Below are 17,757 nucleotides of genomic sequence, written 5' to 3' on the forward strand. Positions count from 1 at the left end.
GGACCAGACCAAGGATTATATTGGGTGCAGTACCTATGCTGAGCCCAGTAGGTGGCAGAAAAGAGAGAGCTCTCTGAGTGGAGAAAGTTTGTGAAGATTCTAAAAGCTGCTTTTTTCATCTGAGCAGCAGGAAAAGAAATCTGACTGATTCCTCTCTGATTACAAGGTTATATTTAGTATAGGATAGAAAGATAGATATTTGGGGATTTAGATAGATAAAGTAGAATAAGAAGGACCACTTTTAGTGATCATGAAGAAAAATCCCTCACGGGATAGAGATATGGGGGTTGGTTTAGTTAAGATAATTTTAGAGTTAGGGAATTACAGTTCCTAAACTTCCTATTTCAATATCTCCAGTTTCCATTTCCTATCACTTTTTCTATAGAAATAAATATAATAAATAGGTTTTTATAGTAGATTTATCTCAAGTCAAGTCTTTTCAACTACTGGTCCACCAAACTGTCAATTATTAACTCCCAACAACTAAGTCTGTTTATAGACTAGTAATAGGCTATTACATCTTCAATTATACAACAGAACAAACCTCCAAATTAACAGTGGTGCAGTGGATAGAGCTAAGCCTGGAGTCAGGAAGCCCTGAGTTCAAATGTGGTATTATCAGACTCTTCCTAGCTATATGATCCTGGGTAAGTCACTTAACTGTTATCTGTCTCAGTTTCCTCAACTGTAAAATGGGGATCATAAAAGCACCTACCTCACAGGTTTGTGTTGAATCAAATGTTGTGAGAATCAAATGATATAATATGTATAAAGCATTTAGCATATCTGACTAGCAGATGCTTAATAAATGTTCATCCCCGTTCCCCTCGTTTTTTATAATGAGGAGGCCAGACAAGATGATCATCACAATCTCTTCCAGTTCTAAATCTAAAGATACTTATACTAACCCTTTGAGATAGGAAAGATGAATATTATTAGGTCCACTTTAAAGATGAAGAAATTTAGGTTGAGAGAAATTAAGTGTTTTGCCTACATTCATATAGTTAGAAAGTACTACATCTAAGACTCCAAACTAGTTCCTATGATGAACCAGAGCTTTCTCCAGCATATCATAAGGAAATTGGTCTTCTGAGTGGGTCAACCATTTTCTAGAATGTCATCAACATAACTTGATGGCCTTTGGCACTTAGTGGTTTGAACCTAGTCTGGCTCTTTCTCTGTTTATGTTTGTGTATTTTCTTTCTCTTTTGCATCTTGAGGCATTTCTCCAATGAGAGTGTTCTTGTAAATTCTAAAAATAAACAAATAGTCATTAGTGGTGTGAGAGTTGCACACAGCCCATAATTTTTCATCCCACTTGAGCTTGTCTAATTATACCTAAGAGGCCATAAAAATAAGAGTGCTGGGAGATCTTTAACTCCACAGCATCCACAGTCCATAAATTGCTGAAATTGATTATTTGAGCATGACTGATGTATGTAAAAAGAATGATAGTAAGAATAAAAAATCATTATTCAGTATTTGTCCAACTTGCCTAAAATTTATATTTGAGATAATTACTTTAGTTTGCAGTCATTGTTTAGATATAACAAATCCTCACCTTCTCTCTGTAACAACATTCACACTCAGCTATAACATAAAACTTTTTTAAAAACCTCTTTTCCAATGCACTTATCATGCACTAGTTTTCTAAGCATATTAACTTCCTCTTTTATACAGGATCCATGAGATAGGCTACCTGTCTTGTCTAAATTTTGTATCTCTCCCCCCAGAATAACACAGTGTGATGTATTCAGTAGGTGTTTAATAAATGTCTGTTGAACAAAGTTAAATAAAAGCAATCAATAATGATACTGATGCCACATACATTTGGAAGTCATATACACATCGATGGCATGAAGAAATTGCTAGATCATTAATCAGTAAGGGCATACATTTGTGTTTGCTTTTTTGCATCAGAAATTATGAACTTTTAATTTATTCATCCATAATCTCTTATCTAATTTTCTCTTGTGACCAATAGCACATTTGTGTAACTGGATGGGGATACCTTTATGGAACAAGCCAAAGCTCATTGGTTCATAATGGGATTAAATCCATGAACTTGGCCTAATTATTACCCTTGTTCTAGCCAACTGAACTAACCAGACACTGACGAGTACTAGCTTTTATTGGGGGGTGGGGCAGGAGACTGATTAATTCTTTTAAAAGTATGGAATATATGTCTTTATCCAGCTCTTGTACTTATGTCAATGCCTAGAATTTTAAGTAAGTACAATGAACACAAAAACTCAACAAATATTTATTAAAAGGGAAAAAAATGTACAACTTGGCACTAGACACTGAGCAGAATTTTAAAGGAAAGATGCAATTGGGAATGAGTACTAGGAGAAAGAACTAATATGAATATTATGTGTAATAATGATAGCCTTTTATTTACAGAGGGTTTTACAAAATACTTTACCTATATTATATCATTTGATGATCACTATAGCTCTTTGAAATAGTCAGTACAAGTGTCATTAGCCCCATTTTAGAGATGGGGAAACTTCTGCTCAGAGATATTGTGGGACTACCTCTTAGGTATCTTTTCACTCTAACTCAGAACACATTTCCCAATCTGTTTTCAGGTTGTATTTTTCCTACCTTCATGACTATGTATGTATATATGTGTGTTTTTGTGTATGTATGTATATATATGTACATATACATATATATTATATGTGTGTGTGTATTCCCCCCTTCCTTCACATAGTGTCTACCATGGTCTATCTGGCTCACCCCTGGCCTACTGAGAGAGTCTTCTTGTCTTAAATCTTTCTACTACAACCCATTCTTCACCTCACTTAACTGTCAAAATGATGTCCTTAAAATTCAAGTCAGACCACATTACTCTCCTACCCAATAAACTCCAGGTGCTCTATATTAACTCTAGGAACAACTATAAAGTCCTTTGTTTGACATTTAAAGCTTTCACAACTTGGTCTTCTCCTCCCTTTCCATTCTTTTAATAGTTTCTCTCCATTTACTCGGTAGTCCAGATACTCTGGACTACTCATTGTTCCTCACAAACAACATTCTATCTCCTGACCTTGTGCCATTTTCATTGTCTTCCCTCCATAGCTGGAATGCTCTCCCATCTTTCCTTTGCTCTGGCTTCCTTCAAAACTCAGCTTAAATCTCACTTACTACAGGAAGCCTTTTGGAATTTACCTCAGTGTTAGTGCCATCTCTTTGAGGGTATCTCTCATTTATGCTGTATATATGTTTGTGTCTGTATATATACATTATATATATATACATTATATATATATACATTATATATATATAGTGTATAATTACTTAAATATTGTCTCTCCCATTAGAATGTGAGCTCTTTGAAGGCAGGGAGGATGGTCTTACTTTTCTTTTAACCCTTGCACTTATCACAGTATCTGGCATATAGTAAGTGCTTAATAAATGCTTTTTACCCCAATCGAAAGGAGCTTGAAAAGAGATGGAGGCCTAGAGGCAGTAATACATACAATAAAATGTGGGTAATTGTAGGGAAAAAATGGAAAAAAACCAGAACATATGCTAGGTTATGAGGTTCATTCTTACATTATTCATAGCAAAGTAATCTAAGAAGAAATTGGTATGGCACTTAAATGGAACAGATAATAGTTCTGTCAAGACCAAAGCCATTATCATTGTGTTTGTCAGTATCTAAGATGGAGTGCTGACCAAATTAGAGTTTAGGAGCCAAATCTAACATTTGAAGTACTCAACAAGATTCTGGGGATTAAAAGACAGGTAGTATGTAGGTAGATAATGCTCTCAAGGAACTTACACTGTAACAGGGAATAAGGGTACCAACAAGTGACCGACAACATAAGTAAGAGAAATAAAGTGGTGAGGTCTCTGCAACAGATGAGAAATTTGAGGAAGGAGAGATCATTTTCCTTTCGGGGATGGGAGGTCAAAGAAGACTTTATGGAGAAGGTAACAGCTGAGTTGGATTTACATTTCAGGTAAGGGAACTGCCATGAGCAGATAAGGAGACGAGAGAGGGAAGAATAAGAACGGGGAAAGAGAATAATCCAGTTTGTCTACAATATAGAGTTAGGAAAGGGAAGAAGTATAAGACAAGGCTGAAAAGGTAGATTAAAAACAAATTTGGAGGGCTTTGAATACCAGGATCAAGCTTTATACTTTTGAGGTATGTAATGGGGAGCTATTGAAGGTTTTTGAGAAGAGTGATTTAATCTGAACAATGCATTACACTTATTTGGGTAATGGTCTAAATTAAAATAGGATGGATTGTAGAAGGGATGGGAGGAAATTAGCATTTAACTAATGTTTTCTACATGCCAGACACTGTACTAAGTGCTTTATAAATATCTGATTTGATCCTCACAGTTCTATCTTAGCTAGATAGGGAAAGGCATTTTAGATTTGGTCACCTATGTCCTTGAAGGCAGGAAGACTAGTTAAGAAGTAATCACAGTCATCTAGGTAGGAAGAGATAAAGTCCTCAACAAGAAACACTAATATGTCAGAAAAAAGCTGTTGGAAGTATACCTACTCTTGTGAGTGGAATTGGGGGGAAAATAAGAAAGAAAGAGAATAAGTGATGGGCTTTGGATTCAATGAGTACTACTACCATTATATTGAAGGGTTGTTTGGTCCTCCCTGGGATTAAATTGACCACTTATGTAGGGTAGAGGGAGGCTGGGAAGGATGAGGTGTTTGGGTGTTCCATGGAGGATTAGCATCTTTACTGTGAGAGTTTACGGAGCCCTTTTCAGGGCTGCTCATCCTTCTCTGGTGTCCACCTAGCCCTAATATCTCACCTGTGGCTCCAAGAAGCTATCGCATGCACATTGGCCATACCCAAGTAGTAGATGGGCTAAACCAGGTTAAGAGAAACCAATGGGACAAAAATCCATCAGTGAATTATAGGGATGTCTACCCCAAATATGTGAAGACTTTCCTTGGTGCAATGATGAGAAAAATTTACTCCAATGGCCATGGAGGGGGCTGAAGCAGGCACTGTGGAGTGCTTGGAACACGGTCAGCTGTCAAAAAAGCTAAGGTCATCCACTGCATCCAGGGCTGTATCACCAGTTGTCCTCAATCAAACTGATGAGCTTACTGCATAGTGAACCACTGATTAAGACCTTTGATTTGTCCTCTGGAGGATATGGGCATGCTACTTGATACCACTTGGAGAACAGGTTTCAGTAATTAAGAATAAACAAGTTGGCTCAGGTTCCTGTGGGAGGGATTATTTTTTCCCCCCCAAACCTCCTCTTCAAGTGAACTACCATTCTTCCAGTTATCTACTTTGATAACCTTGGGGTCATTCTTGTTTCTTCAGTCCCACTCAATCCACATAATTGGTCGGTTGCCAATTCTTGTTTTTAACTCTACAATATATCTCATATATGTTCCCTTCTCTTTACATACTCAGACAATACTCTAGGTCAGCTTCAAATGCATGAATCTGGAACAATTTTAGAAAGTCACTGATTGACCACTGAATAAAAGGACTGTAATTAAATTAATGAGTTACTGATTTTCATGGGATTGGAGAGTTAGCTAGCACAATAAATCCAAAAGCATGTCTGTGTGTATGTTGTCTTGTGTATAAATTCATGAGAAAGAAATTCCACTCCTCATATGACCAGAATATAATTAGGCCTTCATCAATTCACAGCTAAAGTTCTATTTTAAGGAGTTTCTCTTTTCTAATATCTGTGTTAAGGACACAGGGTACTATATATGTGTATGAGGACACAAGTATTTTTGATCAAGATAGTAATTATAACGCTAATTTTTTTTTAAACCCTTAACTTCTATGTATTGGCTCCTTGGAGGAAGAGTGATAAGGGTGGGCAATGGGGGTCAAGTGACTTGCCCAGGGTCACACAGCTGGGAAGTGTCTGAGGCCAGATTTGAACCGAGGACCTCCTGACTCTCAATCCACTGAGCTACCCAGCTGCCTCCTATAGTACTAAATTTTAACTACTCACCTTGTGATTATTTAGATTATGGTTATTTTAATTATAAAAATAAACATATTTCACCTTCACATTTAGCTATGGAAAAGCTATAATTTTGCTTTTATCAGTATGAAATACTACTTGAGATTTTTAGTTGACCATAAGCTGCATATACACCAACATGAATAAATCAAAATTAAATTAGTATATCCCTACAAAAATATGCAAATTAAAAAACTGGGAAGTTAATTCTTTGGTGACACATTATGTAATAAAGTATGATCTTTAATGTTTTAGAAATATCATTTCTGAATAAAAGTGAGAGGAAATTTAGAACAAGTTTAAGATTTAATGGTATTGCAGTATAGTGGAAAGATTATTAAGATTTGGAGTCAGAAATCTAGGATTTGAATCTTGACTTTGTCTTCTACAGTGTGATCTTAGGTAAGTCCACATCTCTTTGGTAAATTTCCTCTTTTGGGAAAATGTGGATATTGAACCAAATATTCCCTAGAGTTCTTTCCACCTTTAAATTTGATTTAATTTTAAAGAAGGAGAATTAGGTTACTAAAAGAAGGAATCTAAAAACTTCTCTATCTGCTAAAGACAAAATTTTGAAATTTACTTAAATTGCAGCAAGAAAGTTTAAGTTCATCAAAAGGAAGAAAGATATGTTTAAAAAGGGATGACAACTCTTCTATTCCTGCATCTTTAAAAATAGAAATTTAGTCATGTAATTTGTTTTATAAGTGATCATCACTTTGCATCTACTCTGTATGTATCTTGCATGTACCTAATTATTTACAGCATTTTGATCATTACAATGTCCCTTGAGAAAAGGGACAGTTTTTACCTTTTTTTTTTTTTTTTGTATCCCCAGGGTGTGGAACACAGTAAGAGCCTAATGATTGTCTACTAACTCACTGACAGACTTAAAGTATAAACCTGAAATTAGATGGTACTTGAAGTTCCTTCCAGATCTGGAATACAAGGGCTCCATGCTTAACAATTTTTCAAATCTAACTATGCATCTGTGTCTGAGGGATACATTTGAATTGGAGAGAAATGAAGGCCCCAAAATAGAACTCTTGAAGGAGATGAGTTTTTTTCCATAAGAAATAGCACAGAATGAAAATACTCAGGATACATCTCTTCTCTTACAATGCTCTAGGAAGAACCAGTTAGTAATGGACTCTCCCAGCACTGCATCCATCTATCTATCCTTGGCAACTGTACCAGCTCCAACACAGCCCCTACCCCAGCATCCATTCTAATTGTTGTAGTTCGGTCATGTCTGGCTTAAAAAAACAAACCCCTACCTTCCATCTTAGAATCCATACAGTGTATTGGTTCCAAGCAGAAGGGTGGTAAGGGCCAGGCATTGGAGGTTAAGTGACCTGCCCAGGGTAACACAGCTAGAAAGGATCTGAGGCCAGATTTGAACCCAGGACAGACCTCCTGTCTCTGGGCATGGCTCTCTATCCACTGAGTCACCTAACTCTGCCACCCTCCGCCCCCAACTCTTTGTGACCCCATTTGGGATTTTCTTGGCAGACATAGTAGAATGGTTTACTATTTTCTTTTCCACATCATTTTATAGATGAGAAAAGTGAAGCAAAGAGGGAGAAATGACTTGCCCAGGGTGGAATAACTAGCAAGTATCTGAGGCTGCATTTGAATTCAGATCTTCCTGATTCCAGGCCTGGTACTCTATCCACTGAACCACCTAGCTTCCTAATGCCCACATTAATTATCCCACCTAATGTGATAATTAGATTAAATCTACCTTGCCCATTCTCAAATCTAATCACCAAAAGTGTAAACAACTCCACTTAATTCCCAAGTTAGGAGGTCTGTGACCCATGTGTGCTAGAGTAAGTGAGTAATCAAAATTTACTGACTGTCTCCTGGGCAGTCCTAAGAAAAACGTCTGTTGTGATTGGACATGTAAACTAAGAGGAAGGCACAGGAAGTAACGAAAGAAATCGCCTGGATAAATTAAGAGAACTTCCAGGGCTCAGCCTTTTTTATCTCTTCTGCTTCCTGTCTTTGACCTGAAGGAGCTCTTCTTGTTCTGGACCTGGGACCCTGGTGAGACTGTTCTTAAATCTTTTCCTTAGAACTACACATGGTGAGTGAAGAAGGCTGACTACCTTAGCCTCCAGAGGGGCCCTTGACTGGGAGAAGCCCTCATGACTAAACCCCTTGTTAATTGACTTTTAGGCTCTGCAGCTGGGCCTCTGGAGCCCTGCTGGAGTAAAGCTCAGACCTGAATACAAATCTAGTTCGTTAAGTTAGATCTCTTACTCTACCCTCTTCTCATCTCTCTATTTCCATTCTCTCTTATATTTTGCAAATTACTAAAATAATTTTAGGAATTGGTATTTATTAAGTTCTTTGGTGACAACACCTTTAAATATTAATATCAAACCAAAAACCCCTTTTGCCCCTCAAACTAATTACCCCATCTCATTACCCACTCAAGGGGATAATCAAGCATTGGCTTTATCCTTAAGACATTGATCTTGTCAAGTCACTCTTTTACTCGAAAAGATCTTTAAAGGCTCAGTCTTTCCTATCTAGTAAAAAAATTCATGTGCTTTTGACTGGCATTCAAAGTTCCCCAAAATATAGCTCTGCCTTACCCTTCTAGAACTTTATTATGCTACTCTTTGCTTGAACTCTTCCCTGCAGTCAAAATAGATTATGTGGAACCCAACATTGCATGTTCTTTCTTGCCTCCTTGTCCCCCTGTCTGCAATGTCATTGCTCGTTCTTCACCAACTGAATTCCTACCCAGTCTTAGCTAATTCCCCTTCTCCAGGGTGTTTTTAACCCAACTTTGCTTGGTACTTCATTTCTCTTCTGTCTAATGCATATGTCATTCATTACATTTATCTGTGTATGCACCTTATTCTCCTGCTAAAATGCAGCTCTTGGAGATAGTAGGCACCCAATAAAAATTTAATTACATCAATCAATGTGGGCAGAGATCATGTTTTATCTAAACTTTACATCTCCTCTAGTATCTAGTATAGTTCTCTGAACAAAGAGACATTTAAGAAATGTTTGCAGATTTATTTGTAGAACATGCTATAATGTGAGGCAATATGAACAAGCAGGAAAATATTTTCAAATTGTATTATCTTTAGTTTGTGGTAAAGTCAAAAAAGGTGTATATAATAAATTCATTGAAAAAGCTTTTAAATTGTTTTCTTATACCTAATGACATACAAAATAGATTTTGTTTTATGTTTTGCATTGCTTATTTAGAGGAATAAAGACCCCCCCCTCAAAGTCTAAGGTCAGTTTTTTAAAATTATTATTCCAAATTTTATAAAACCAGACAAAATAAGCATTTCCATATTCAAAGAAAAAGCAAATACACTATAGAAATGAAATCACAAATCTCCTATATGTTTAGCTTACCTTTTTTCATCTCTACATAATAAATCCTGTCCACAGGTGTACCAGCCTCTCCATTCTTACCACATCACAAAAGATATCATCAGGGAAGCCAATATGTTCATATAAATGGTCTTTCATTTTTCACCTTTCTGTACACTTTCTGAAGGTAACATTCACAGTTTACTTTTCAAGCATTAACGTTCATCTTTTCTTATGGTTGTTAAAGGAATTTTCTTAATCTCTCCTGTCTAGTTTAAGAGGGGAGAGAGCAGGGTTTCTCAGTGGATCAGAGAACTGACAGGTTCAGTGAGCAATGAGCCAGAGCTGAAGTTTCCTTCCCAAAGAGACCAGGACCCTGAGGAGAGGAAGTAGGAAAGGCTTTCTGGCAGGAAGGTGGTAAAATAGGAGTTAGTCCATGAGGAGATAAAGGAAGCAGCCCCTAAGGGAAGAGGACTTTTTGCCTCTAGGATCTCTAAAGTAGGTCTGGCTCTCAGGCAAGGGGCTGTTGGCAGTTGGTCAGTGACAGTTGGCTGTCTATTGTTTTAGGGAGTTAGAGAATATTTTATAGATAGAGTAGATTAGGCCTGGTGTGCCAGGCAGAAGAACCTATCCTGAGAAGACAAGATTAGGAAATTTTAGGTAGTTATTAGGAATTATTTATTCGTGAGACTTAGTTTAGTAGAATTATATGGTATAAGATTAATAATCTCTTTTTCTCTTGTCTTTCTTTCCATTTGTACTTCTTTCTAAAATAAACAAAACTGTTAACTTGGAAAAAACACAGAACTATTAAATAGTCAGAAAAACCAAGTCTTTAATCAGGAGAGGAATAATGCTCAATATTTAGGCCTCTACACAGAGTCATGCATCCCAAACCACACAGAGCCCAAGGCCCTGGCACTCTGGCCAACAGTATCCCTGGGCATATTACCTGCTGAGATGATATCGTGGAAGCACCAAAGGTATATACCTCTTGGGGGAACTGGGGATGGGGAGTATGGTTGATTGGCTTTACAATGGCTACAAAGAAATGAGAAGTTCAAGGCAGGATTATCAGGGAGAGGGTGATGCTTTAAAATGAACACAAAAGGGAAAGATCCAGCCAGCCAAGGGCTAGGCTACCTAAAAAAGGACTTTGACACAATGGGAGAAACTACCAGGACAAAAGGGTACTTAAAATCTGATTTGGTCAGTTAGCCCCTAACTGGGACCACCAAGTACTTTAAGGTCTATTGTTTGTCTGAAACTCTCATGCGACAAGGTCAAACTTGGGGGTCTTCAGATCTCAAGTTGCTACAATCTTGGGGTTTCTATATTCCAAGTTGACATCCCACAGTTTCCAAATCTTCGTCACCACAAAAAAGGTGCTATAACAAAGTGAAAAATAAGCATGCAGGCTTCTGTTATTACATATTTAATCATTTTTTCCACTCTGCAATAACTACTTAGACATCATAAAAGCTATTTTTTTATTTATAGGGATTTAAAAAATATTATAATGTAGACATCAAAAATACTTCTCCATTCATCAGGATGAAGGCTTCTTTGTAACGATATTGTGATATACAGTTACTATTACTCTTATGAGGTACAATCCTGGATAAAGGAGGGAAGATTAAACAGGGAAAAAATTCCTTTCTGGCAAAGGATATGCTCAAATCTGAAGTCCTCTTTGTAGTGTCTTCCCATCTTTCCATAAACAGTACAATTCAATACTTTCAAAGTTTAAAGGCATCTATTAAATGTAAAAGCTTAACAGGGTATAGCAATCACATATCCAATTTATAGATGATTTGAATTTATACAGAGTAAAACATTTATTCCAAAACTAGTGGCTTTAGGTGGGTGTGTTCAGATTCTGAAAAAGGATAATACAGTTGTTGAAAGTCTTCCTTATCTACTTTTGCCTCAGTCTTTCACTCACAGGAAAAACCAGATTAGGAACTAATGTAAAGATCCACCCACACTTTGGAAGTTGAGCTGGACCGCTCAATTATTGGCCTCAAGTATAGGTTTAAGGAACCTAAGTATTTCCTAGCCCAGATAATGTAATGAATCAGTAGTGCCCATTTTTTTGTGTATTGCTAAATTGTTGCTCCTTAATAGTAAAGGTGCCATCCAAAAAAAAAAAGGGAAAAAAAGTAATTCTGTTGATGCCCATCAGGCATTACTTGATTGGATTAGCCAGATCCTCATCATTTAAACAGCATGGATGTATGTGTATACAAACACATATAAATATGCATATACATTTATACCTATCAATCTATCATATGCTAGTATATCAGAATAATCTGTTAAATAGTCAGGCAGAATATTCCTATCTCAAAGAAATGGAAGAGGCCTCCATAGCCAGGATTTCTAAATGTTTTTGTGTTATGAACAAGTCTGGTGAAGTCTAAGAACTCTTTTTAAGAATTTAAAATAAATTGGAGAAAATGCGAAATTTCATCTGGAGGTTAGTGGAAATATAATTTATTTATTTATTCAAGTTCCTGGACCCCTTTTGGGTCCCTGCAATCCAGGTTAAGAATTCCTGCTTTAGAACAAAAAAATGATATGCTTTCTAAAATGTGGCCAGGAAAAGAAAATTACTTTATTTTATCCAGTATGGCAGCAGGGGTGATAGAGCCCTAAATCACTCTAGCAACTCTTGAGTTTTCCCGTGGGTGATCTGACCTCGGTTCTGTAAAGCCCAGGGGATCCCCTCTAATGGAAAGAAAACTGTCTAAGCCTAAGTGCTGACAGTTGTAAAGGTGAGATAGAGGATTTGGGGATCCTCCTCTAAACTCCTTTTGGGGTTACTGTTTTACTCTTCTAAACTCTCCTTCTCTTCTTTATTTCCCCCTGTACACGGCATTCATTCTCCATCTCCGGGCGCCCTCCTCTAAAATTCCAGGTGCTTCAAGAGAGAACTTTGGCTAGTGGGACAGTAAGGTCGTGGCTCCCCAGCTAAATCTGAAGGGGGAGTGAGTCTTCAATAAAACCAGCTAACAAAACCACGCAGGAGGGGGCTCTAGGATCAGGGGAGTGACAGACCACACCCCTTTCCCGGGCCAGCCCTCGTCTTTCAATTGGCTGATATTATCCCTTTCTCCCTTTCCTCCGGGACGGGAAAACCAATTGTGAAACAGAGTCATAAAGGGAGGGAACAGGAGGGTCCTTTCTATTGGCCACTATCGCCGTCTCTCAGACCCCACAACCCCTTCCTTGTTGTCTGGGACGTGCTTGTCTTTTGAATTTGGTTCTGACTGGGGGAAACCTACGGTGGATCTGTGAAACCGGTAGTTTCCTAGTGTGGTTGAGGAAGTTGCCTACAGTACTTCACTCAAAAGAAACTGTCTTTTCCCCCAGTACTTCACTTCAACCCCCACCCCTTCCCCAATATTTAATGAAAGCAAAGCCGCCTCAATTAAAAGACTGCCCCTAGGGAGGAGCCGAGAGACTGAGGAAAAAAAAAAAAAAAGCTCAAGGGTAAAAGGGGAATAAAACTCTTTCGTCGCCCGGCCCTCTCTTCGCTCGCGATCTCCGGGGCTCGGGGATTCCTTCTGGCACGGAAAGGCAGTGGGGTTTGCATGGGGAAGTCCTGGCGTGAATTAAGAACGTGGTCCCGGTGATTGTGTCCCAGCCGCCCAAGACTCACCTCCTGCTGCTGCAGCAGCTGCTCGACCGCCCGCGCCGCCCGCGCCTCCTCCTCCTCCTCCCTCGGGACTTCTAGCTATTACCTCCTCCTCCTCCTCTTCCTCCTTCTCTAAGAAACCAGACTCCAACTGCTTTCTCCACTGTTAGCTATTTAATTAAGAAGAGCCCGCCCGGGCACTTGGCCCTATCCTATTGTTCGCTGCGGCCGCTGTTTGCTGGCTGGTTGGCAGCGCGGGACTGGGCTGGAGTTGTGTAGGGTGGGGTGGGTATAAGGAATAAGCCTCCGAGCAATGGGACGAGAGGTAAAGGAACCCTGCGGAAGCCCTGGTCAGCAGCGCGGATGCTACCGCTCCTACTAGGCTGCCCCCAGTCTAGGGCAGAGGGTTGCCGATAAAAAGTCCCCGGGAAAGTGCACCGAGGCCGCGTTTCAGAAAGCTAGAGAGAAAGAGATAGAAAGTTTGTGTGTGTGTGTTGTGTGCACGCATCTCCCCTCCCCCGCCGTGCCGGGCCGGCGGGGGGGCGGAAAGCCAGCCGCGCCCCCTCCATCATCCCTCTTCCCACCCTTCCCCCAGATGTGCTGAGAGGCACCAGGAGGGAGGAGGGAGGAGGACTAGGAGGACTAGGAGGAGGAGGAGGAGGAGGAAAAGCAGGAGGACCCGGCTTCTGGCTTGTGTTTTCTGACTTTCCCCATCCTACCACCCATGGAGGCTGCTGGGTGCGCGGCGAAAGCGGCCAAGGTCGGGGCAGGAAATGGGGGCAGCGAAGGGAGTCCTCCTCCTCCTCCCCCTCCCCCTCCTCCTCCGGTTCCTCCGGGGTCCTCAGGGTCTGGGGATTCGGAGCCCGCCCATTCCTCGAGCCCCGCGGTGGGCCCGGGCTCCCCAGCTCCTTCGCCCGAGCTTCCAGCTTACAAGCTTCAGGACTTCGATACGCTGGCTACCGTGGGTGAGTTTCTCTTTGGGGAGCGGGCGGTAGGTCGAGGATGGAACGGGAGGGGGTGGGCCGTAGGGTAGGAGCGCGATGCACACCGTGGCTTTAGGCTGGTTCTTCCAGTAGCCCCCCCCCCCCCCCCCACACACACACACACAGGGTTGGGCGTTTAATTCAAACAAAGGCACTCAGTGTTTGTGGAACAGTCAAGCCCGCGGCTGCCGCCCCTTGTCGTCGCTCCCTAGGTAGTTCCACTTAATGGTGTGCAGCCAGACAGCGAGCCGAGAGAACACCTCACTTACCTGTGTATGTGTCTTCCCCGGTGCGGCTTGGGGCTTTGCCACCCTGCTCTTCCCTGGGTATGACCACAATGAAGAGAGCAGGGGTTGTTGATGTTTCAGGTCCAATGCAAAGGCTCTGGTCATCCTGGAGTTGGAGGAGTCCTTCCAACAACCAACACTTTCCTTCGACCAGCCGAGCAATTCTTGCATGACATACTGTTCTTGCTTTCTGGCTTCTATTTCTCTTCGAATTCAGTTTGTTTCTTGGACCTATATAAATTGTCAGCTTTCAATAAACAAGATTTTGTTTTATTTTGTTCTACCTTATGATAAAACTCTGACGTCCTTTGTTGTGTAATTAACTGTGTTAGCATGGCTAGTAAAGGACATGTGCATATTAAATATTAAGGTTTACGCTCCAGCATTTTCCCTAACCCCCATCGTGCTTTGGTGAAGACATGAGAAGTTTGTAAAATTTTAAAATGCTAGTCCGAAAGTGCCAGGTGTCACACCCTGTTTTTGAAGGGGGAATTACGTACCGACCAACATTTCATGGACTCTTCCTTCATCTTGTTCGCTTATTTGGTTTTTATATTTTGTTTATGCTCTGGTTGTTTAGTATATTAAGGTGACCGGGCAGCTTGAAGTGTGACAATCCGGAGTTCATTTTTTTTTTTTCAGATAAGGTTTTGAACCTTTGAAAGTATTCTAGGCAATGCAAATGTCCTAATTCCAGACTGTTCTCACAAGTTTATTGCATCACTCATAGTGCCCATTCATTGATAAGGGAGTTGGGCCAAGAGATGGATAGAGAAATCCTGGGATAAAGTAACTTTTTTTATTGGTATTAACTCCTTTTCAAGCTAATCTTGCAATATTGAATGGTAGAGTTTTCAAGTTGGAAGGGATCTTAGAGATCATTTTTATCTAGTGCTTTCATTATTACAGAGGAGGAATCTGAAATGCAAAGAGAGGTTGTGACTTGCCCAGAGTCACACTCAAGCTGATAGCAGAATCAGGACTAGAATTCATAGTACCTGATTATCATGTCAGTATCACTACCCTGCCCTTCTATAGAGCAAAATTATAAATTAGCTTAGAAGGCTAAAAGAAATTCTAAAAAATCATCCAGTTCCAACGAATCACTTTGTCTGGCTTCCAGGTTTGAGGGAAGGTCTTTGAAAAGAATAGGTTTTATTATGGTAACAGTAAAAAGTTTCATTTATTCAAAAACTACTCCTAGTGGCAGCTCATATTTTTATCTTCTTTTTACTTCTACTAAAGCTGATTGAAAATATGAATGATAATTTGGCTGGGTGAACAAGACAGCTCTTTAGATTTGAATGCTTTGGGAGAGTGGGGGAAGAAGACAGAAGAGGAGTGGGTAGAGATGACCTCTAGTTAGCAGTTAATAACTGAGAGAAGTCAGAGGTGTAGGGACTACACTACATGCCAATGAGGGTCTTTTGAGTGACTATTTGAAGGGATATCAAATATATGTAAATCTTGTAGTGTTAGAGCTGCAAGGAATCTTCAGAATCATCCAACTCCCACTCTTTATTTTACATATAAGGAAATATGCACTGTGATGTGAAGTGATGAGTAGCAGAACTAGGATCAGAATCCAAGTCTCTTAATACCTGCTTCAGTATGCTTTTCACTATCCACTGCCTTTTTTATTGTGCTGTTTTAGGGTGCACTGAGGCTGAACCAGGGTGATATGGGTTGCAAAGGTAATGTATTCTGCCCATGATATACAGTCATGTGGTGTAGTACAGGAGTAAGTCAGCAGGAATGTACTTGAAGAAGGGATTTGTGTTTAGAGCCCTTTGGAACAGGAAGGCTATCTCTTAGGCTGTATTTCCCTCCACCTTCCAATACTTGCTCATCTAGACTATATACATGCAGTTTCTACCCAGTAGAACATATACTCCTTGGGAGTCAAAGATTTTTGATTTTTGTTTTGTATTCCCTAGCACTAATATATAGTAAGTGCTTAATAAATAGTTGTTGAATTATATTGAATAGCACAGGTTCTTTCAGACACTTTTTAAAAAACCCTGGACTAATCTTGATATGATGGTTAATGATTTAGGAGAATCTTGCTCAGAATCTTGGCAGTTATTGGAGGTGAAGGTTAGAGAATGACTTCAGAGTGGGCTCCAGAATACTTGAAGAGACTAGGTTCAATATACATATAACAAGGCCTAAAAGAGTTTCTGAAATGTGCATATATACAACTATGTAAAGTAAAATATCATTTGGCTTTCTTTTCTTTCTTTCTTTTTTTTTTTTTTTGGTCTAAACCAATTTCCTCTTTCAAATATTTCCTTCTTGCTTATTTAAAACTTTTCCTGTTAAAAATATTTTGGTCACATAAGAAACACTTAAGTGAAATGATGAGTCATCATCAACTATATCTGATCTAAAATTATAAACTCTCTTAAATACTATTTCAGAAAGTTAGCTGCATAGTAACTCACTATTAGGTTGAGCAGAATGACTCCTAATGTAAGTTATAGAAAAAACTATCAGAGGACACAGAATGCAGGAATCCAGAAAACAAAACAAACAACAACCAAAAAACCCACCAGAGGCTGAAAGTGATCTAGTCCAAGCCATATTGAGGAATCTTTTCTCTATAATCCATGGCGAATAATCATCCACCCCTCTTTTATAGCTCTCCATTCCTGGAGAACCCATAATCTTTTATAGTAGTCTATTTAAATTTTGGATAGTGCTAATTTGTTAGGAAATGTATACTTATATTGAGTCACATTCTGTCTCCTGCTATTTGTACACATTACTCTTAGTTTTTCCTTCTGGGATTGAGCAAAATAATTGAAGTCCAGTTTCCCCATGACAGGTTTTTAGATCCTTGAACATGTCCTCTCTGAGTCTTTTTTCTACATGTTAATCATCCCCAGTTCCTCTATATTGCCTCCATGGCATAAGTTTCTAGTCCTCTTACCAACTTAGTCACTTTCCTTTACACATATTCCAGTTTTTTAATGGTCTTTGAAGTCCACCATCCAGTTCTCCAACATGAAAATTTACTTTAGTGAAACTAATCTACTTAGGTAATTTATAGTCTTATAGAGTTACCTAAGGCACTGTGAGGTTGAGTGACCTGCCAGAGTTAAGATGTGTGTTTGCACTTGAAACCAGGTATTTCAAGTTCCAAAATCGTTCACTATCCACTGTACCAAACTGCCATATCTGTAAATCTTGAAATACTACATAAATAAGTTATTAATTTTGGTCTTTCTATGGTTTCTATGGATTCCTATTGTATTTTTTCCTGGTATACCACGATTTAGTATTCATTTCATATTGTTCAAAGTATCAGAGATAGCATGTATAATGGATAGAGAAATTCTAACAAATGGCTGGTGTGAGTAGGGAGATATAAACTCTGATTCCATCTCTAGTGTTTTTTCCCACATCTGTCCTCTTATGGGTAGATTTAATGAAGCACATAGACAGAATTCCTTCCTTCCTTCCTTCCTTCCTTCCTTCCTTCCTTCCTTCCTTCCTTCCTTCCTTCCTTCCTT

The 17,757-nt window shown here is 39.3% G+C and overlaps 1 protein-coding gene across 1 annotated transcript in view; it reads left to right on the plus strand.

The window, feature by feature from the left end:
• The first annotated feature begins 13,657 nt into the window (after positions 1-13,657).
• The window catches only part of PRKX (protein kinase X-linked), a 144,045-nt gene continuing 139,945 nt past the window's right edge, over positions 13,658-17,757 (plus strand). Inside the window, exon 1 of the mRNA XM_044670391.1 lies at positions 13,658-13,937. Within this exon, the coding sequence (XP_044526326.1) occupies positions 13,697-13,937 (241 nt within the window). The 5' untranslated portion in view covers positions 13,658-13,696. The remainder of the gene's footprint in view (positions 13,938-17,757) is intronic.

Source organism: Gracilinanus agilis, chromosome 3 (genome assembly GCF_016433145.1).
Source record: "Gracilinanus agilis isolate LMUSP501 chromosome 3, AgileGrace, whole genome shotgun sequence".
In the NCBI taxonomy this organism is placed as follows: Eukaryota; Metazoa; Chordata; class Mammalia; order Didelphimorphia; family Didelphidae; genus Gracilinanus; species Gracilinanus agilis.